A 17,647-nucleotide genomic window follows, 5' to 3' on the forward strand; every position below is an offset into this window, starting at 1 on the left:
ACGAAGGTGCATTTTTCGTTCCTACGCATTTCATTCTATCCCACTTGCCTATCGTATCCCACTTTGCAGGGGGTAGATGGGTAGGATGACGAAAACTAACCCTTCACGCACACTCGGCTTGCATGTTGGGGGTCATATATGTTGGTTCCCCCTACAGAGTTTATGCCGGTTTTCCTCAACACTAAAAAGGACTCTTCCATATATCTCGCTACGACAAAAAAACAACACTTTTACACCAACGTCATCGCGGGAGAAGACAATTGTTTCACCTTGCGTGCTATTTACTTGTTCTTTCTCGCTGCTGCTTTTCTTCAGCCAGTTCTACTACGCGTGTTTAGCTCGAGCGCCCATTGACCGGACGACGAAACGAGTGCGGAAAAGCGATTTGTCACCAAACACTTTTCTTCTTATCCTCCCCCGACAACACCCAAAATACGAAAACAAAACGAAATATTTACACGATTCCATTCACCGTACGCACGCACGCACCATTTCTACAGACAATTTTGGGTTTACACTTTTACACTACCGTACAGCAGCAGCCGCACACGGGAACACTCTGGCCGTTTTTGGTCGCACACGCGAAAAATGGTACGTGCACACCCGTACGGCGGTTGGAAAACTTCACACGGAAAAACTCGCTCTCGCGCAGTGGACCTCTCCTCGTTGCCAGCAGCGAAAACAAACACATCTGACCAAGGTGTGTTGAAGAGCAGGTCTCGTACCGTGCCCGTGTTTGACAGATCGATGAAACAATAATGAACAATAGGATTGACAGCCGCTGCTTTCCGCTACTTCTACAGTGGTGTGCGTGTGTCTAGGCCTCGATTGGCTGATGATACACTTGCGTCTTGTACTGGTGGAATCAATCTAAAATTATCTTCTCGGCGAAGCTAGGACAAAAAACCTAGGACGTACGGACTAACGAAAATGTATGAATGGTTTAATGGTAAATGGTATTAAAAAGTATATAAGAGAATGTTTGACTCACTGAAGGCTTCAGAAAAACTCTGTCATTGGCGTCCAAGTGTGCCGTATGTTTTTTGATACAGAATTTAAACGAATCTCGCAACCATTTTCATGCAATGTGATTTACATTCATAGTGAAATCAACTATCTGGCAAGTTATATCCTAATCGACCGGATGGGATTTAGATTCAACATTTTAACGAGCAACTTCATTGCAAGAGCTGTGACCAAATTTGCTAACCGAATGCGATGGAAGAGCACCACACTCTTGCGGAGAAATATTTCTATTGCAACCAATTTAATTTACGTTTATCTGTATTTTAGTACAGCTCAAGCAGAACGAAATGGTTGTTTTAGATAACATTCAGATGGATACCGTTATGCGTTACGTGCCACAACGAAACGCTCCTACTCAAATAGCATGCACTGTTTGTCAATCCTGTCCGCTCCATAAAAAAAAACACAACATAAACAAACCTGGGTCATTTTTGTAAATTCTCTGAGTTTTGTAAAGCTTTGAATATGTGGAGAAAGCCCTAGGGTCTCACTACATAGAAGGATATATCCTGTTTCGCAAAAGAAGAAGAAGAAGAAGAGTTTTGTAAATCGCTGGATATACAAAAGTTAAATCACAAGATGTTACCCAGTCTGCTTCAGGGACGATGCATCCGATTAAACTGGAAATCGGTGGTTTTTCTAATGATGTCGCTAATTCTCTCGCACATACGAATCACACAGTCATGTAAGTATAGCAATAAACAACAAAACTTGCGTATGCTGCTCCGTAAAAGTGCACTAACGGAGGTCCCTTTTCATCCTAATTAGCCGTTAATTCCAACAATCCTGAAGTCACTGTAAGTAGACACAAACGTTATTACACGGTACCTCAACGTAATTGATTTGTGTCTTTGCTCCCTTTTTAGCCCACCAAGCTTGAGAAAATCAGCTCCGATACAGACCGCTCGGCAGTAACTATCAACTCTAATGTAAGCATCAATTCCTACCCCAATGTGGTGGACACTCTTCACACCGTTTATTGTATATTTGTTTTCTGCAGTCTAAATCATCCTCCGACACGAGCCACTGCCCTAACGATACGCTCTGTACAGACCTTCCCAACTCTTGCCTGCAGTGCACGTACAATCCACAGTGTGTGTACGGTGCGGAGATAAACGTGACCTGTCTGCCGAAAACGAACGTGAACTGTCACGTGGACAAGCTGAAGACGGCTACCCAGAACGAGATCAAACGATCGATGATATGCCGGTACTGCTACCAAACGGAGCGCTGGGAACATAACTGTGAACAGAAGGGTGGCTGCAACTCGATCGATTCGCAGTACAAAACCAACTGTACCGTACATTCGGAGCTGCTGTGCATGGGCCATCGTACCTTCATGAAGAAGATCCCTTGCAACTGGACGCAAGGTTACCGGTGGGTAATAACCCTGATCGTAAGCATCACGGTCGGTGGCTTCGGTGCCGATCGGTTCTTCCTCGGCCACTGGCAGGAAGGCATCGGTAAACTGTTCAGTTTCGGTGGGTTAGGCGTTTGGACGCTAATCGATGTATTGCTGATCTCGCTACACTACCTCGGTCCGGCCGATGGATCACTGTACATCTGAACTCCCTCTGTCGGACCTTTACTAGTAACAGCAAAATTGTGATACGTGTGTGAACTAGCCACTAAATAAAACACTGGAAAATAGCGAACATTTTCATTCGTGTGATATAAAGCTCCTTTGCAACCATCCTCGATCACCACCCGAAAGATGAAGTTTTTCTATTTTTTTATTGCTTTTTTCTGTTTTACAAGTTTCGACATTGTTTCCGGTGTAGCACTCTCGCGTTTTCTCGCAGCTTTGCACACGTTCCGATGAAACGTAATCGTCATCTTGCCATTTTACAACGGGTGCACACAGCATATCGTCTGGATGTTCTGTGACATTTTCCTGTGGATGTTTTCACAATCGCCGGGGGGGTGTTTATAGATTCTCGTTGGTCTTTGTATTACTCTCTCTCTCTCTCTCGAATCACTTTAATTTTGTTGTTGGGTACGATCGATCAACGGTGAATTGTTCTTCCATTATCGTGTATAATGTTTGTTACTGTTTCATAACAATCATTTCTGCCGTCTTGTTTCACTGCTACACCCCCATTTTATATGCGTTCTTCTCATTCAAGGATGTTCTTATATGCTTGGTATATTAACTGGTATTCATTTACCGTATGTTGTGGTTCTTTTCGTTTTTTTTTTGTTTTGTTTGCTCCTTATATCCACCGCAGTTCTACAAGGTGGTTTACTTGCTGTTGTTGCTGTTTCTAAGTGGCGTTCACACACTACATTGCATATTATTTATTAGTTATCCATAGTATTTGCATCTTCTTGCTGTTTTCTTGTTCTTTAATTGTTTTTTTTGCACACATTTCTTCGCGTACAGGCAAACTGGTTCCATTTTTCAATGATTCACATTTTGCTTGGCCTTCCATCAACACATCAATGCTGAACGTTCGCGTTCTGCTTTTGTTTAGCTCTCCTTTTTTTTACTGTTGCTTCTTCATTTGTTTCACGCATATTATTTCTAGTGTACAATAGTGTGTTTGCTTGGTTTCATTATTTAGGTGATTTTTTTGCTTGGTTTTCGTTCATTTATGATATATTATTTGCAAATTTTGTTTTGCATTCCTTCTCTCTTTCGATCTCTTGATTTCAAATGTATATATCAAATGTTCGTGTATTACATGGTGCTGGTTCTTGGTAGAGAATAAATGTATGTAGTATATCTGTTTGAACAATCAAAACAAACAACCTGCCTGCAACCGATGTTTATAATTCTACCGAATCCTGCTTATTTATGTGGTTAAACTATTGTAAGATGTAATTGTTGCTTTTTTTTATGCTGGTTTATGCCACTCTTGTTCGTAATGGTTACTTGCTCAATTTATTTACCTTTGGTTTGTTGTTGATTAAAGAGCAATGGTGGCGTACAGTTGCTTATGGTTTGTTCTGCTTGAACTTATCGTTCTGTATTTTTCTTTGTTGTTTTTTTTTCGCGCGACATTCTTCATGCAATTTCACTTTGTTTTTGCTCCTCTACCTCTTAGCTTACAGAGACTGTTAAATGTGTATTAATAATTTGTTGATTTTTTGTCACTAAACACTTTAGGTGTGTAATTTCCTGCTATACCATCAAACGGTGTGTAAAATGGTAAAACAAAACACAAACCTTCACTTGACTGTCTAGATAAAAATTGCCTCACGCATGGGATTAGGGCGCAAAGAAAGAAAAAAAAATGTTATTCTTCCTGCAGGCATTACTCTAACACCGTTCTTCCCGGGGCCATCTTCTCTAGATTGAAATTTTTGCAGCATAATGCAGTTCTCCGTTTAAAAAAAAAAAACAAACGTCACACTCTAACAACTCGCATGTTTTGATGTGAATACACCACAGGGAAACCCGGAACCGCACACGCACATACCTGGCTAGTATGTGGCCGTGCGGGTCTCGCTTCTTTTCGAGAGACTTCCCCGCAAATGCTAAAAATATCCTCCTGCTTATTCACAGAGACACTTACCAATTCCCACATACACACAGGCGATTGGGGAATTGCTGTCTATTTTGAAACACGCGTGTTGCAGGAATGCGTGATTAGCTGGGCGCGATCGTTAATTTTCAATAATGCCGGTCGAGAAGAATGGTTTATACTGCCCCAATCCCTTGCATGGTTGTGCTGCTTGATGGTAGTAGTAGAGTGTTTACGAAGAGTTGCATTAATAAAAACACAAATTGTTAAAAAAAGCAATAAATCCAATCAACCATTTGTACGATCTTATGCTAAGGTAAGGATGTAGCGCTGATAAAAAATGATTTGTAAGCTGGGAAGATTGAACACAAAACACAATCTTATAACGCACAAACGGCCGTGGTTGTTTTAGTGTAAGTAAATTTGACAAAAAAAACACAGAAAACCACTGGGTAAATCAAATCGGAAAATGAAAAACCTAATACACACACGCACACACCTACAGACGAAACCAAAAGGGGAGTAAATGGGAAAAACCAAAACACCTGAACGCATCCTTCGTTACATATGCAAAGCAAACCGCGATCGTTCTCCGGTTGCACACCACCACCACGCGGATAGATGGTAGAAAATGGCGGACTACTACGACACGTGGATCGAAAGCGTAGTTTGCTGCTGTGTGTGGGATCGGTGTTGCTTTGATTTTCCGTCCGTCCCCCAATTGCCCGACAAGCCAAGCGCCATCTTGGATCACCTTAGTAGGCGATTTCCAATTTTTGGCGTGTTCTTGGAGAATGTTTTTTTTTCCATTTGCTTTGGCTTTGTGGTTCTGCTTAAAGAAACCCTTTAACTGTGTGTTGCCGTACTGTTTCGTTCACAACCGACTTCTACTATCGTTGAATTACGTGGTGTGTGGTTAGGTTGTTTCATTCGTTTTGTTGAAATGTTATTTTTTATCATTTAGTGTAGAATAAGTTCTATTGCAAACCTTTTACGAGGCTGGAACGGGTTTTTGCTTCAATTTACCTTCCTTTCATTTTCATGCTGTTACTAACCTTCCTCATTCCAACCTCGTTACACTTGCTAGCTGCTGTTTTTTTCTTTCCATTTCCTTCTGTTTTTTTTTGTTTTCTTTTCTACTAATATGTTATTTAACTTCAAACTGACAATCATTACTCAAAACTCAAACGTACTTATTGTTACTCAAATGTTTCCCTGGTTAATTAGCTCTTGTCTGCCGTACATTTCACACACAAAAACACACACTTCAAGGGAGAGAGAGTGACTCATCTTTGCATGATGGTTTCATTTCTCGAGTTTGCCTGCTTATCATATTTAGTAGTTTGTATTGTTGTTTGCCTGTATTACATCAAATTGCTTAAGTGTGTATTTTGTTTTTATCATGTTGTTACTATCTTCATCATCAATTTTCTCTGGCGGTAAGTTGTAACAAGTGATCTTCCAAAAAATAACAAATGTTTCAAATTACCACGATCGTCTCCCGCGGCATTGTTCCTAAAAACGGGGAAGTATATCCATAAAACACCATATTTCAAAAGGATGGTGGAAAAATTGGTGCATAAAATGATTGAAATTGTAGACATATACTGGATGAAACGATGAACCGAAATTCAAATAGTAGCAGCTATAAATTGTGGCTGTGTGTGGGGTAGTAAGTAAGTTCACTGTTTTGTCGCGTAGTTGAAGTTTTGGTTGCAATTTTTGGAACCATGGCGTAATATTTCCGTTCTCTCTCTCTCTCACACACACACCTGATAGGAAACCTGTGGCCACATATATGTTCACTTATACAACAAACACACCAAACACGGAACAAGCCCAGCCCTATGCTTCTGCATCTTGCCTATCGTTTATTCTAGCGAAACTTTCGCTGAACGTTGTTAATCATTTTACTTATGTGCAAGCATCATTGATGCTTCGGGTACGAGACGATCGAGGTCCTGTATCTCGTACGCGACAATGTTACCGATTGTGCCTGTGCGCGCTAGTTACTTTGAGTTGGTCTTTGTTTTCTAGGTGTTACGTTCCAATTTTCGTTTCCCTAATACACACAGGTCGCGGTCGTCCTCCTGCCGATGGAAGGATGATATTCGCTGAGGACGCGCGCGCGCGCGTACCTAACACGCGACTGCAGCAGCGACAGAAAATATACTTGATCTTGATATTACTTTTAAATTAGCAGGCTTTCTATACGTTCTTCCTTACTCCCAGGGATCTTCCTACTTGGTTCTATTATGAATGCTGTTGTTACACTCAATCGAGAAATTCTCCGCTTCTCTTATCCAATTGATTTCACTAGTAGTACGCTTCTCTTGCTGCTCAAGTAAAGGATAGTGCAATGTATGTTTTTTTACGTTTAATTGTTATTCGTTTGTTTTTAAATAATATAATCGCTCTTTCATATTTGTAATCTTTTTTTAATATTTCATTTTCTTTGTTCAGAAAATACACGCACCGAAACAAAGACCCGAGAATTGTACGATTGTTGGGATATTAATTACACAACTTATGTGCGCGGCGCTCGCTTTCAATTGTTCTTGCATCGTTTGCTTCTGTTTCTACGTAAACACGATAATGAAAGTAAGGATACGGAGTGCGCAATACTGTTGGAAAAGCATTATGGTGTTGATCAAGCTTGTACTTACGCAGTTTCGTTTCCTGTGGACCAGAAGTGGACACGGTGACCAACATGTTGGGCACTAGTCCATCTAACGACGATGTTGTTTGTCCGCCACTGTTGAGAGATCGATCGATCGTGCGATGGTTGTGGAGTGATTCGAGAGCTGTTCGTTCATTCGGTGCGTGTTATTTGGCCGCGCATTATAAAGGATGATACTAGGCGCGGGCCATTCCGTCTCCGTTGTTACTCGAGCGGTTATGATGGTGATGCAGGTTAGTGGTTGGGCATCTTATGGTCAGGGGCGTATGTTGTACTGCCGCCTTATGCCGAACTCTCGGTGGTGGTGTTCTGAACGGCGTTATTAACGCCACCATCATTACGCGGACGCTGTGGGTTACGGCCACGGCGCGGGAATCGCCCACGACCGCCGGAACCGCGTCCCTGCATGCCACCACCACGGCGCGGTGCCATCTGTTCTTGGCCACCACCGTTCTGCTGGTAATCGGCTTGATAGTCCGGTCTATAGCCACCACGGCGGGGTCCCGGTGGACCACCCATGCCACCACCGCGGCCACCGCTACGATAGTTGCGTCGGAAAAATCGGCGCGGACCACCTCCACCGCGACCTCCCTGGCCGCGCATTCCACCATTATCATCCATCATATTATTATCCATCTGGCCGTTATCACCCATCACCATGTCGCGGCGTGGTCCACGGGGAGCCGGGCGGGAATAGTAGGATGCGTATCCACCACGTCCACGTGGGCGGTAGCGACGAGGCTGCTGTGATTGCTGTTGCTGCTGCTTGCTAATAGATTGTTGTTGCTGTTGTGGTTGGTGCTGTTGCTGTTGTTGCTGCTGCATCTGTCCATCATTCTGCTGCTGGCCATCTCCCTGGCCACCTTCCAGCTGACCGTCCTTGCCACGGGTTTGACCAGGGCGGCGTTGGCCACGCTTCTGCCACCAGTGACGGAAGCCTCGACGTTTCTCCGCCGCATACTGGCTGCCCTTCACTGGTTCGCCCTGCGGTCCGGTTACGTTGGCCGCCTCGTTGCCCTTCTCCCCGATGACCACATCAAACTCGACCTGCTCACCATCGCCTACAGAGCGGACAGCCTTCTTTGGGTTGTTTCTCGCAATTGCGGATTGATGTACAAACACATCTTCCTGCGTGTCGCCCCGGTTGATGAAACCGTAACCGCTCTTCACGTTGAACCATTTCACCACACCGGTTACCTTCGTGGCTATGATTTCCTTTTGCGGTTGTGGCGGAGCAGCGGCTGAAGGTGCGGTGCCGGACGCAGCAGCCGGCTTCTGACCGGCATCCTGAGCCGGGGCAGGTTGTGACTGTGGCGGCTGCTCGCCGGAAACAGTCTGTTGCGGCTGCTGCTGTGCGGCCTGCTGTTGTGGAGGTGGCGGTGCCTGCTGCTGTTCAACACTTGCTTGCTGGTCAGCCATGTTGGGAAGTCTTTCTAATTCACCCCTATTTCAAGCACGTTCGAATTGCAGTACTGTCAGAAAATGGCGACACCGATGTTATATGGAACATTTAAATGAGGCATGGAGCGACGGAAACTTACGATGTTCTGTATCTGCCAAGCTGCTGTTGGAACGATGAGTTCTGCCAAGTTTTCCGCTGGTTGCTGCAATGCTGACGATAATGGTAATGTTCTATAACCTGCACGTACCGTCTCGAGATTTTCCGTAAGACGTAAGCTCGGATGTTATGAGCGGGTGTCCACTGGGCCTGATTGTTTAACCTGCTGCGGCTGCTGCTACGATGTAGAGTTGAACGCGGTAGTCATACTACGTTGGAGCGAGCGTTTTGGATGTTAAAAAATTGTGAACCGTTCAGATCGCCATCGGAAGCAAATCACATTTCTTTTTTCGGCAAAAACAAGGTTACTATACAGGGTGGGCCGCTTGACCAATGCGGCGAAACGTCATCCCAAATCTGACAGCAGCCTAACAATGGGCTTGTTCAAATCGGTCCCCACGTGTTGGTTGGAAGAAATTTAAAACTTGCTCATATATTAACTTGTTTTTCGCCAAAAATAGCCTAATAAACATCAATTTATGAATATATTGTACATTTTCAATGAGGACCAATGTTTATAAGCGGAACATAACCTATCACGAGGAAAAGCTGCTTCATGAACCACCCGCAAGGTGTTATTTTCTCTCATAAAAACAACCAGGCGCGGGTGGTGTGTGTTAAAAAGGCTCCAGAAAATCTTCCGATGCCATTAGGAGCGCGGTTGCACATCGTCAAATTTCGACAAAACGTACATAAAATCATTATGTGATATTGCTTATAAACATAGCAGGCCACCGCCTCTGAAATGGCATGAAATAGTTCTATCAACCTTGAGTTTTCCAAATAGACATCTGATGAGGTTATGCTGCTGAAAATGCGGGTATCGAACCTTCTACACTTTACCGGAATTCCCGGGCTAATATTGGCAGAAAAAATAAATCATGATGCTCACGATGATACACGCAATTACATAATTCTTTTCAGACATCTTTGATTCGGCCATTAATTGTCACGTGCGATGGGGTTCAGTTTTTGCAGGTTTTTATTTATCTTCACTTTGTTCTTCGCGTGTAGTATCGGCGTTTTTCCCCACTCATTTCTTCACTGCTCTTTGTTCGAAGAAAGTTCTTGCTTTTCCTTTAATCGGTTAACGCTGACAATTCAATTCAGCTATCCCATTTTTTAATAGTCTAATTCTGGGGGCGAATCACTTCCGAGCTTCACTGTTGGTTTGATTTCAACGCAATGTACAACAATTACACGTGTAATTATTATTATTCTCACTTTTGATCCGCTTTATTCTTCATGCTTGATTTTGTTCCTCCATTTCGTACTTTGTATTCAGCCCCTGTGCTCGTTCCATTCCGCATTCAGGATGCAACCCCTTACAGCGCTGGAACCCCAGGGGAACACATACTGTGTTTGTCTGCCATATTTTACACATGCTTTTTATCCAACACTCTCTCCCGAGCCTTCGTTTGCGCTTCCGGGCTCCGTCCCTTGTTTTAAGTCAACAGAACGGAAAGTAGAGAGAGTAAGTGAGGGAGCATTTCCGCTGCATTGCGCCACTACATGTAGGTTATAGTTATAAATTAAACATTATAACATATTACTATTATATATTATCACACAAATGTTTTTTTCTTTATCCATACTCCATGTTTGCTCGTCGCTTAATATGTTCTCTTGTTTGTTCTCTGCAGCCTGCTTGTGCTTGCAAGCGCTTCTTTTCTCCGTTGACCTCGGATCTTCGCTTCCCTTGATACCACCAAGTAGGCAGCCGCCTAACATTACCCATTGTTCATTCGAACATTCAAATTATGGTAAGAAATCGTCCCTAGGTGCATTTTGTCCTTTTTGAAAGAGGATTGCAACTAAAACAAAATATCTGCCTTTTAAATGTTGTGGAACACCATATGCAATTCGTTTCCGTACTTTTAACCTTTTTAACCAAATCCTCTGCAGTTTGGATTCTAACTTTGTGCGTATTCTGCATGTTCCTCATATCCATAAGAAATATACAACGCAATCCATCTGCAATTTTTGTATCCTGGATTAATAATAGACGAACTGCGACACATTGGTACTCAACCTCTTCTGCTCATTCCTTCACGCTAATCCGGTATGTGAAATAATAGCTAACTTAATCTTTCGTTCACGAGAGAACGGAAATAGGAAAACTCTGGCTAATTGAATTTGTATAGGCTTAAACTTGACCGAAAATAAAGTACCTACTGGTCTAAAACAGTCCATAAAGGCGTTACGAAGTAAAGCTTGAAGTATTTTTTACATAAACTATACATTGATACTGTCCCTCACATCTTGCGAATTTATAATACCAAAGGAAAGCTCGAAAGAACTGTTTGCCTGCTTGTTCTCGTCTGAATCATTTACACACGTCGCTCATATGACGTAAAGTTAATTTGCTAAACAAAATCATATTCAGAAAAGAAAGCTTCGCATTCGATTAACAGCTGAACTTATAATGCAATTGCCACACAGCATGGCGGCGGTTCCTTCTCAGTCTATACGTCGTAGCATTCCATTTTTGCACGATCGTTTGTTCAACGAGCGGATATCATGTTCCAGCTTTTGCCGTAGAAAGTGTCTCTAATGAAGCTTTATAATGGTGGCGAATCGTAAAGAAGCTGCGTAACATTAAAACGTTACAACACCTCACCGAAAAGTGATCATCCACAAAATGGTAAAAAAGGGAGAATATCAAATGAAACAAATTACCCGCTTCCGATTATTCCAGACGCGGTCCCGTGTGTACGTGTGTGTCCCAAACGTTTGTCGTTTCATTTTCTCTAACCTTGCGCCTAAAAATCGCCTGCGAAACCTATGAGGTGTGCTCTGTTTGTTTGTTTGTTTGTGTACGGTGCTGTTCCTCTACAAGCGAACATGCAAATATAACAGAGGAACTGCGCTCTCCCCGCAATTTCCCTTGTGTTGGTATACGATCCGGTGTACAATCTGTCCGCATAAATGGAGTACATTGCTACCAGTGTTTGCTACGCGGATGTTTCCTTTGTCCTTCGTCAAATTACTAAAGGGGAGCAAAAATGACAAAATATCAAAAATATGTTCTGCTGTAGCTACAAATCTGCTTCGCTGCTCCGTTCATATTCTTCCTTTTTCGATCAGCTTTGTCACTTTGTTCCTTCTAACTGTGATGTTACATTGCTTCCTTCCGTTTTTTTTGTTGTTCTCATTTTGTTTCTTGTTTTCGCTTTACTACTGGTTTGCGATTGATTTGCCATTTGTTATCCTCCTCTCAATGTGGGATATTCTTTTAATAATCATATTCATAAAATATATACTTTGCTTTGTTTGTTTTGTATCTTTTTTTGTAAGTAATCGATATTTTTTTGCTATTCTAATATTACTGTGTTGTTACTTTAATGCTGCTCCGATTGCTCGAACTCGATTCGCTTCTCATCTGCGTTCTCATCCCTTTTTGTTCTCACGAATAAGTTGTCTGTTTGTTGCATTCTGCTTGATATTCTTTGTTTTACTATTGGTGACCAATGCGCTAAGGATATAATATTGTGCCAGTGCGGCTAACGCGTCACTTTGCGTTCCTCTTTGCGTCCATTTGTCTATCATAATCGCATTCATTCGCTGAATTTAACGAGTAAGTTTGGTATTGGTATCTGTTTGTTAACATAGCACATTAGCCAATCTCTATTCATTTGATTCGTGTGTTTGTTTGTTGAGTTTCGGTGTGGCACCAAGCGCGAAAGATGAACGTGCACGTTTGTTTAGAGTAGTTTGCTTTATTCCATCACTTTTCACGAGGAACGTCCAGCACAGTTTGTTGCTGAACGAAAACCATGAATTTGTTCGGTCCGATGGATTCTCGCATGTATTTGTTCTTAGCAAATTGGATTTCGGTGAACTATACCGACCGAGGTTGGTTTTTATATTCTATACCGTGATACTTTTGAATAGTTTGTTTTCCTGCCTTAGCTTAACGTGTGATGCACCTGTTCCTAGGCAAATTCAATTTGCTGCATTATTAGCTTCTGCTGTTATCCCGTGGCGTGATGTGTGACTTCGCGTGTATAAATAATTCAATAGATTTGTTTTTTTACTTTTTGCAAAAAAATACAAAATGCTGCCGCCGTGTGATCCTCATCCGTGCAAACGAATGCACAAATGCAGTAAAATAAATAATACTCGTAATGATCCAGGAGTGTTTTTCACTAATGTTCGATTTCCGAATCGCAGTAAAATGAAAACGGCATTGTACCTGGTACAGAACCGTACAGTATGCAACTCCGTTGGACGTAAACAAAGTGGTAAAACATGTGCCTACCATACCACCGCAGACGCGTGTGGTTTGTTGCGTCCTTAAGAATCCTTCGTCAGTTCCTTTTGATAAGCGATCGGACTTACGAGCGCTTTTAGGAAATCGTTCTGCGTTTTCAGTATCTCGTGTATCGTGTTGAGCCACTCGTTGTGCAGCTCCGGTGTCGGGGCGGTGCAGATATAGCTAAGACTGGAACGTTGTGGGTCGATTGAGCAAAGCGAGAACCGGTTGCCATTTGTCTGATCGGACAGATCCTGTAGTGTCATCTTGTTCACCTAATGCATCACAAAGAGAATGATCGATTTAATAAAAATAAGAAATGCTTACTTTTGGGTGGTCATACTCGATCGTACCTGTATGTGCGCCTTGTAGATGTAGTTTGGACTGGTGAATTGTGTTTTCTTGCCGACAATTTCAGCAAAAATTATGTTCTGCTCGAACAGAAACACGTGCAGTTCCTTCGGTTTCTGGGAGTTGTACGAGTTCTTATCACTACTCGAGGCACCCTCGACACAATACAGCGGGCCATGCAGCAGCAGTTTGCCCTGTGTCGTTATTTTACCCTGCAATGCGAACATAAACGAAACCACGGTCACAACACTCTCGTTGGACAAACCACCGTGTACCGTACATACCTCAAACTTTTGTAACCGACCAACGTCCATCATATCGTTGGCAGCCTTAGGAACTACTTGCATTATATGCATCGCTTCCTTCAATCCTGGTACCTCCTCAGTGAGACCGGCCCGCAGAGTATGCTTCAGGATATCTTTCAACAGTAACTCGTACTTCATTATTCTTTGGACTGGTTTGATGAGCATATCTCCTAACTGAAAGTCAATCCACGGACAGGAATGTTAATACCGTAACACTGTAACTTTCCGTCAACCCACAGCGAAATGGTGCCATGATACTTACACATAGTTTATACTTTAATTTTAAGCGTAATTCATCGAAGTAACTCATATGCTCCTGCACAATGTGCTCCGAGACAGGTTTGTTTTGACAGTAGACGACGTACATGTGCAGCTTTCGCTCGCTACGTTTAATAAGTGGACCGAGTTCGTACGGGTTCTGTAGACACTTTTGCAATGATTTGAGGAAATGACTGAAATGAAACAGTAGAGCAAATTATATTTTTCGTTGCGCTACTGTACAGCTTTCGACGATGGATGAAACATTCTCCATGGCAAACACTTACTCTCTGTGCCACTCGTATATTGCTTCAACGTTTCCAAACACCATCCGTTCCTTGCCACCCTTCAGGTCCTCCGGGATCGGTACCGTGCTGGAGGGGTTTCGAATTTCCGCAATGTATCTGTATCATTTGCAGACAGATTAGCATTTACTCCGGTGTGAGACAACGACTTATCCACAGCATGACTACCTACCCATTGACGATCTGATGAAGATCATTCACGTACGCTTCTTCGGTGGTGATAAGTTCCCGTAGCGCATAGTTCCGCTTGCGCAGTATATCTTCGATACCCTGCTCCTCGGTTAGATTCTCATCCGCCGCTTCATTCTCGGAGAACTGTGGCGAAATGGCAGGTTTCGCGATCGTGTGCCCACCGTTCAGGGCCATCGTCGTCGACGAGCTGCTGCTTCCATCACCACCGACGAGCCCTATCGCCATCGCCGAGCTGCTGCTGCTGTTGGTACCGTCATTTTCCAGATACTTCAAACTCTCCACCTTCTGCTTCACGAACTGCTCGATCTCGGCCAGGTCCGCCGGTGGCTGCGCACTGGACGGTTCTTCCAGGGATTTCAGCGATAGTGCCTTCGTGATCTTGTTTGCGGTACCGGTCGCATCCTCGGATGATGAGGGCGCAACGGTAGCGCCGCTTAAGGCGGATGCGGTATCCTGAATCGGTTTCATCGGAGGCGGAAGTTCAATCGCTGTGGCTTCCTCATCTTCAGCCTCCAGTTGCACCGAAGCGACCGTCGACGATTCCTGCTCTTCCGGTGGCTTTTCCTGTTGATTAGGCTGTGTGATACAGAAAGAAACGGACGGATTTTGATTAGAAAACGGTATTGACGAGTGACGGTGGAACACTAGTAGCTTACCTTAACCTTCTTATCGGAGCCCTTCTTGCTGATGAGAGACTTCTCCACCGGAGGTAGCTTATCCGATTTGCCGTGCGAGAGTTTGCGGAACTGCGTCGGTAGCCATTTTTTCCTGTTGAAAAGAAAACAGAACACATGAGTTACCCCAATTTGATTTAGCGTCAAATCATTTGATAGACATCATTCGATGTCATAGAGTCATCCCCACACATCCACAATCCATTTCGCAACCTTTTATTCCAATTGCAAATGGATCGCGTATTTGCCATCGTTGACAATATCTTGATAACACACCGAGACGCGATAACATGAAAATATTGAACGTTGAAATCTATAAGAACACCGCTTCCCCATACACAATTGCCCTTTCTTCTTCTCAATAACCTGATCAAGAGACTGTGCAGGGTTGTCCAACCGATCGGGAACGAGCTTAATCGCGATACCGTTCCAGCGGGTTGGGTGGATCGCTTCTGTTTGCTTCTGCCCATCGAAATTGTTGTGATAGCGTTGTACTCTCTCGCTGTCTCGCTGGAACACTGTTACCGTTCACCTTGGAAGGTTACCGTGTACTAGAGCAAATTTTGACCATTATGCCTCAGAAAGCCCTTTCGGTTCGGATTTCGCAAACCCGAATCGCGTCCCGAATCGGTTCAAGACTTCCTTCTTATCGCGCATAATGTTCGCTGGATGTATTGAGATTTTCGTTCCTACTTATCGGAATGCTTCACCGTGGTGACACACACTACACGCGTATCAGTGCCTTCGTCTTAAGGGAAAAAACCCCCCACTTCAAGTGTAGCTTACTCATGCAGCTTTTATTTACTCACTAGAAAACTCCACTGCCCAAATACCCTCTGACAAGGGATGAATGGAAAAAAAGTTTTGTTATGAACCGAATTCTCCCTCCTCCACTACCCTACCTGGCCATCCCCGCTGACGGTGGATATAGCACTAACGCATCTTCGCCCTCCTGGTACTGCACGTTTGTCTCACGCCCTACGCGAAGAAGACGGTGGTGACCACGATGATGATGGGTAGCCGTGGTGGTGCTATCGGTCGTACAACAATCTTGCCGGCAGCACGCAAACTGGAACCAACTTGGCAAACACAGTGCACACGACATGGCTACATCCCACACTACACAACATGCCAGTGGGATTGTTTGACCCCGAAACTGACCGTCTGTTGCTGGATTATTGACTACGAGCCCGTTCCAGTTTCCAAACCAAGTCTACGTCTAGCCGTGCGTGACGACCTGTTACTCATGCAAACGGGGTGTAGAGCTTGCCGTCCTAGCACTGCGGCACATTATGCAGAGGTCACAGCACCTTCACCACACATCCAGTGAATACGATCGGGATACCCTCGGATATTACGGATCGCGAATAATCCACCGCGAGGGGGTTCGTTATGTATTATGCACCGATTTTTCAAACAACAGTATTGGGCGTCTTCTCCTCTTGTCTACCTTACTGGAAGGAGCTTTAATTACTGGAAGCAACAAGCATAAAAAAAAACCTGTCACCGATTCACACCGAGCTGATAAAAAAACCCCCCACATATGCAGGGGTTGTGGTGTGTGCGTGCCATGCCATCATCGTCATCATCGCAGCGAAACCGTCCATCATCAATGTACAATTTCAAGGGGAAGTCATCAGTAGGTTGACTTCTAACACTGCGACCACAAACGAAAAAAGCGGGGAACCCAACCTTCACGGCCACGCCATGATAGTGTCTCCCGTAAAGGCTCACAACAGTGTGTGCTTCTGCAGCAGGGGTGTGCAGCAGGAACCGTGGCGCTGCGGGGACGTTATCTGTGGTCGAGTGTGGAGTGTTGTACTTCCCTGCAGCATATAGCCTAAACTACCCAACACAACCCAGCAGTTCCTGACGTTTTATCTGTTCCAGCACGCTTCGTCACACACCTGTCACACACCGTGCGCACGCCATCGTGTGCGTGCAGTCGGGTGGGTATTGTGGACAACTGGTTTTTGCGATTGTTATTTGGGTGGGATGGCTTAGGTGAAGGATTCCATCGTGTGTACTACCACGGTAGTCTTATCTAAGCTCTCGACGAGTCTGTCGGGTGATGTTACCGATTGTGACTTCCGGTGTTATCTTACAGTGGAAGATCTTAACAGTCTTCCCAAAATTTAGTGTCCAATCCACACATCAGCTTCACAAGTCGAAGGAACTACTGTACGGGTCTCGTCTAACATCGCCCTTTAGGTGATGGGGGGATGATGCACACACATCTACAAGAAGCGTCCCCACACATCAAGAGGCTTCGCTGATTTGGCCAATGTTTACTCCCCCCCGGGGGTCGGCTCCAAAACCCCAATACCCACACTAGGGATTTCGACAAAACCTTCCGGCGCTACTCAAGTACCCGGGAGGAGAGCTTGCTTTTCACCCTTGGGGCACGCCCCGGTGGTATGTGTAAATATTTACAAAATCAAAATATTTACCACACTCACTCACGCGCTTGCTGGCGCTTTTGCTCTCTTTTTTCACTCCTCCCCCGTCCCCACAACGCCACCAGAGTGGGCACATGTTTCGATCCGTGTATACAAAAGTAACTGAACCGCAAAGCA

General features: G+C 44.1%; 3 protein-coding genes across 3 annotated transcripts in view; 1 reads left to right on the forward strand and 2 right to left on the reverse strand.

Moving 5' to 3' along the window:
- Positions 1 to 1,573: 1,573 nt before the first annotated feature.
- Positions 1,574 to 2,673, forward strand: LOC128303391 (TM2 domain-containing protein almondex). The gene is made up of 4 exons (XM_053040329.1): positions 1,574 to 1,711; positions 1,795 to 1,823; positions 1,893 to 1,955; positions 2,027 to 2,673. Exons 1-4 carry the CDS (start codon positions 1,606 to 1,608, stop codon positions 2,591 to 2,593), a joined length of 765 nt encoding a protein of 254 aa, XP_052896289.1. The 5' UTR covers positions 1,574 to 1,605; the 3' UTR covers positions 2,594 to 2,673.
- Positions 2,674 to 3,134: 461 nt separating this feature from the next.
- LOC128303390 (Y-box factor homolog) lies at positions 3,135 to 9,013 on the reverse strand. The gene is made up of 2 exons (XM_053040328.1): positions 8,715 to 9,013; positions 3,135 to 8,645 (listed from the first exon to the last, which is right to left on the reverse strand). The coding sequence occupies exon 2, from the start codon at positions 8,590 to 8,592 to the stop codon at positions 7,456 to 7,458; it is 1,137 nt and encodes a 378-aa protein (XP_052896288.1). The 5' UTR covers positions 8,593 to 8,645; positions 8,715 to 9,013; the 3' UTR covers positions 3,135 to 7,455.
- Positions 9,014 to 11,799: 2,786 nt separating this feature from the next.
- LOC128303389 (triple functional domain protein) overlaps positions 11,800 to 17,647 on the reverse strand; it is a 57,890-nt gene continuing 52,042 nt past the window's right edge. Inside the window, exons 10-16 of the mRNA XM_053040326.1 lie at positions 15,054 to 15,165; positions 14,378 to 14,973; positions 14,188 to 14,304; positions 13,905 to 14,094; positions 13,622 to 13,816; positions 13,340 to 13,549; positions 11,800 to 13,261 (exon numbers count right to left, since the gene is read on the reverse strand). Coding sequence (XP_052896286.1) covers positions 13,028 to 13,261; positions 13,340 to 13,549; positions 13,622 to 13,816; positions 13,905 to 14,094; positions 14,188 to 14,304; positions 14,378 to 14,973; positions 15,054 to 15,165 — 1,654 coding nt within the window. The 3' untranslated portion in view covers positions 11,800 to 13,027. The remainder of the gene's footprint in view (positions 13,262 to 13,339; positions 13,550 to 13,621; positions 13,817 to 13,904; positions 14,095 to 14,187; positions 14,305 to 14,377; positions 14,974 to 15,053; positions 15,166 to 17,647) is intronic.

Source organism: Anopheles moucheti, chromosome 3 (assembly GCF_943734755.1).
Source record: "Anopheles moucheti chromosome 3, idAnoMoucSN_F20_07, whole genome shotgun sequence".
In the NCBI taxonomy this organism is placed as follows: domain Eukaryota; kingdom Metazoa; phylum Arthropoda; class Insecta; order Diptera; family Culicidae; genus Anopheles; species Anopheles moucheti.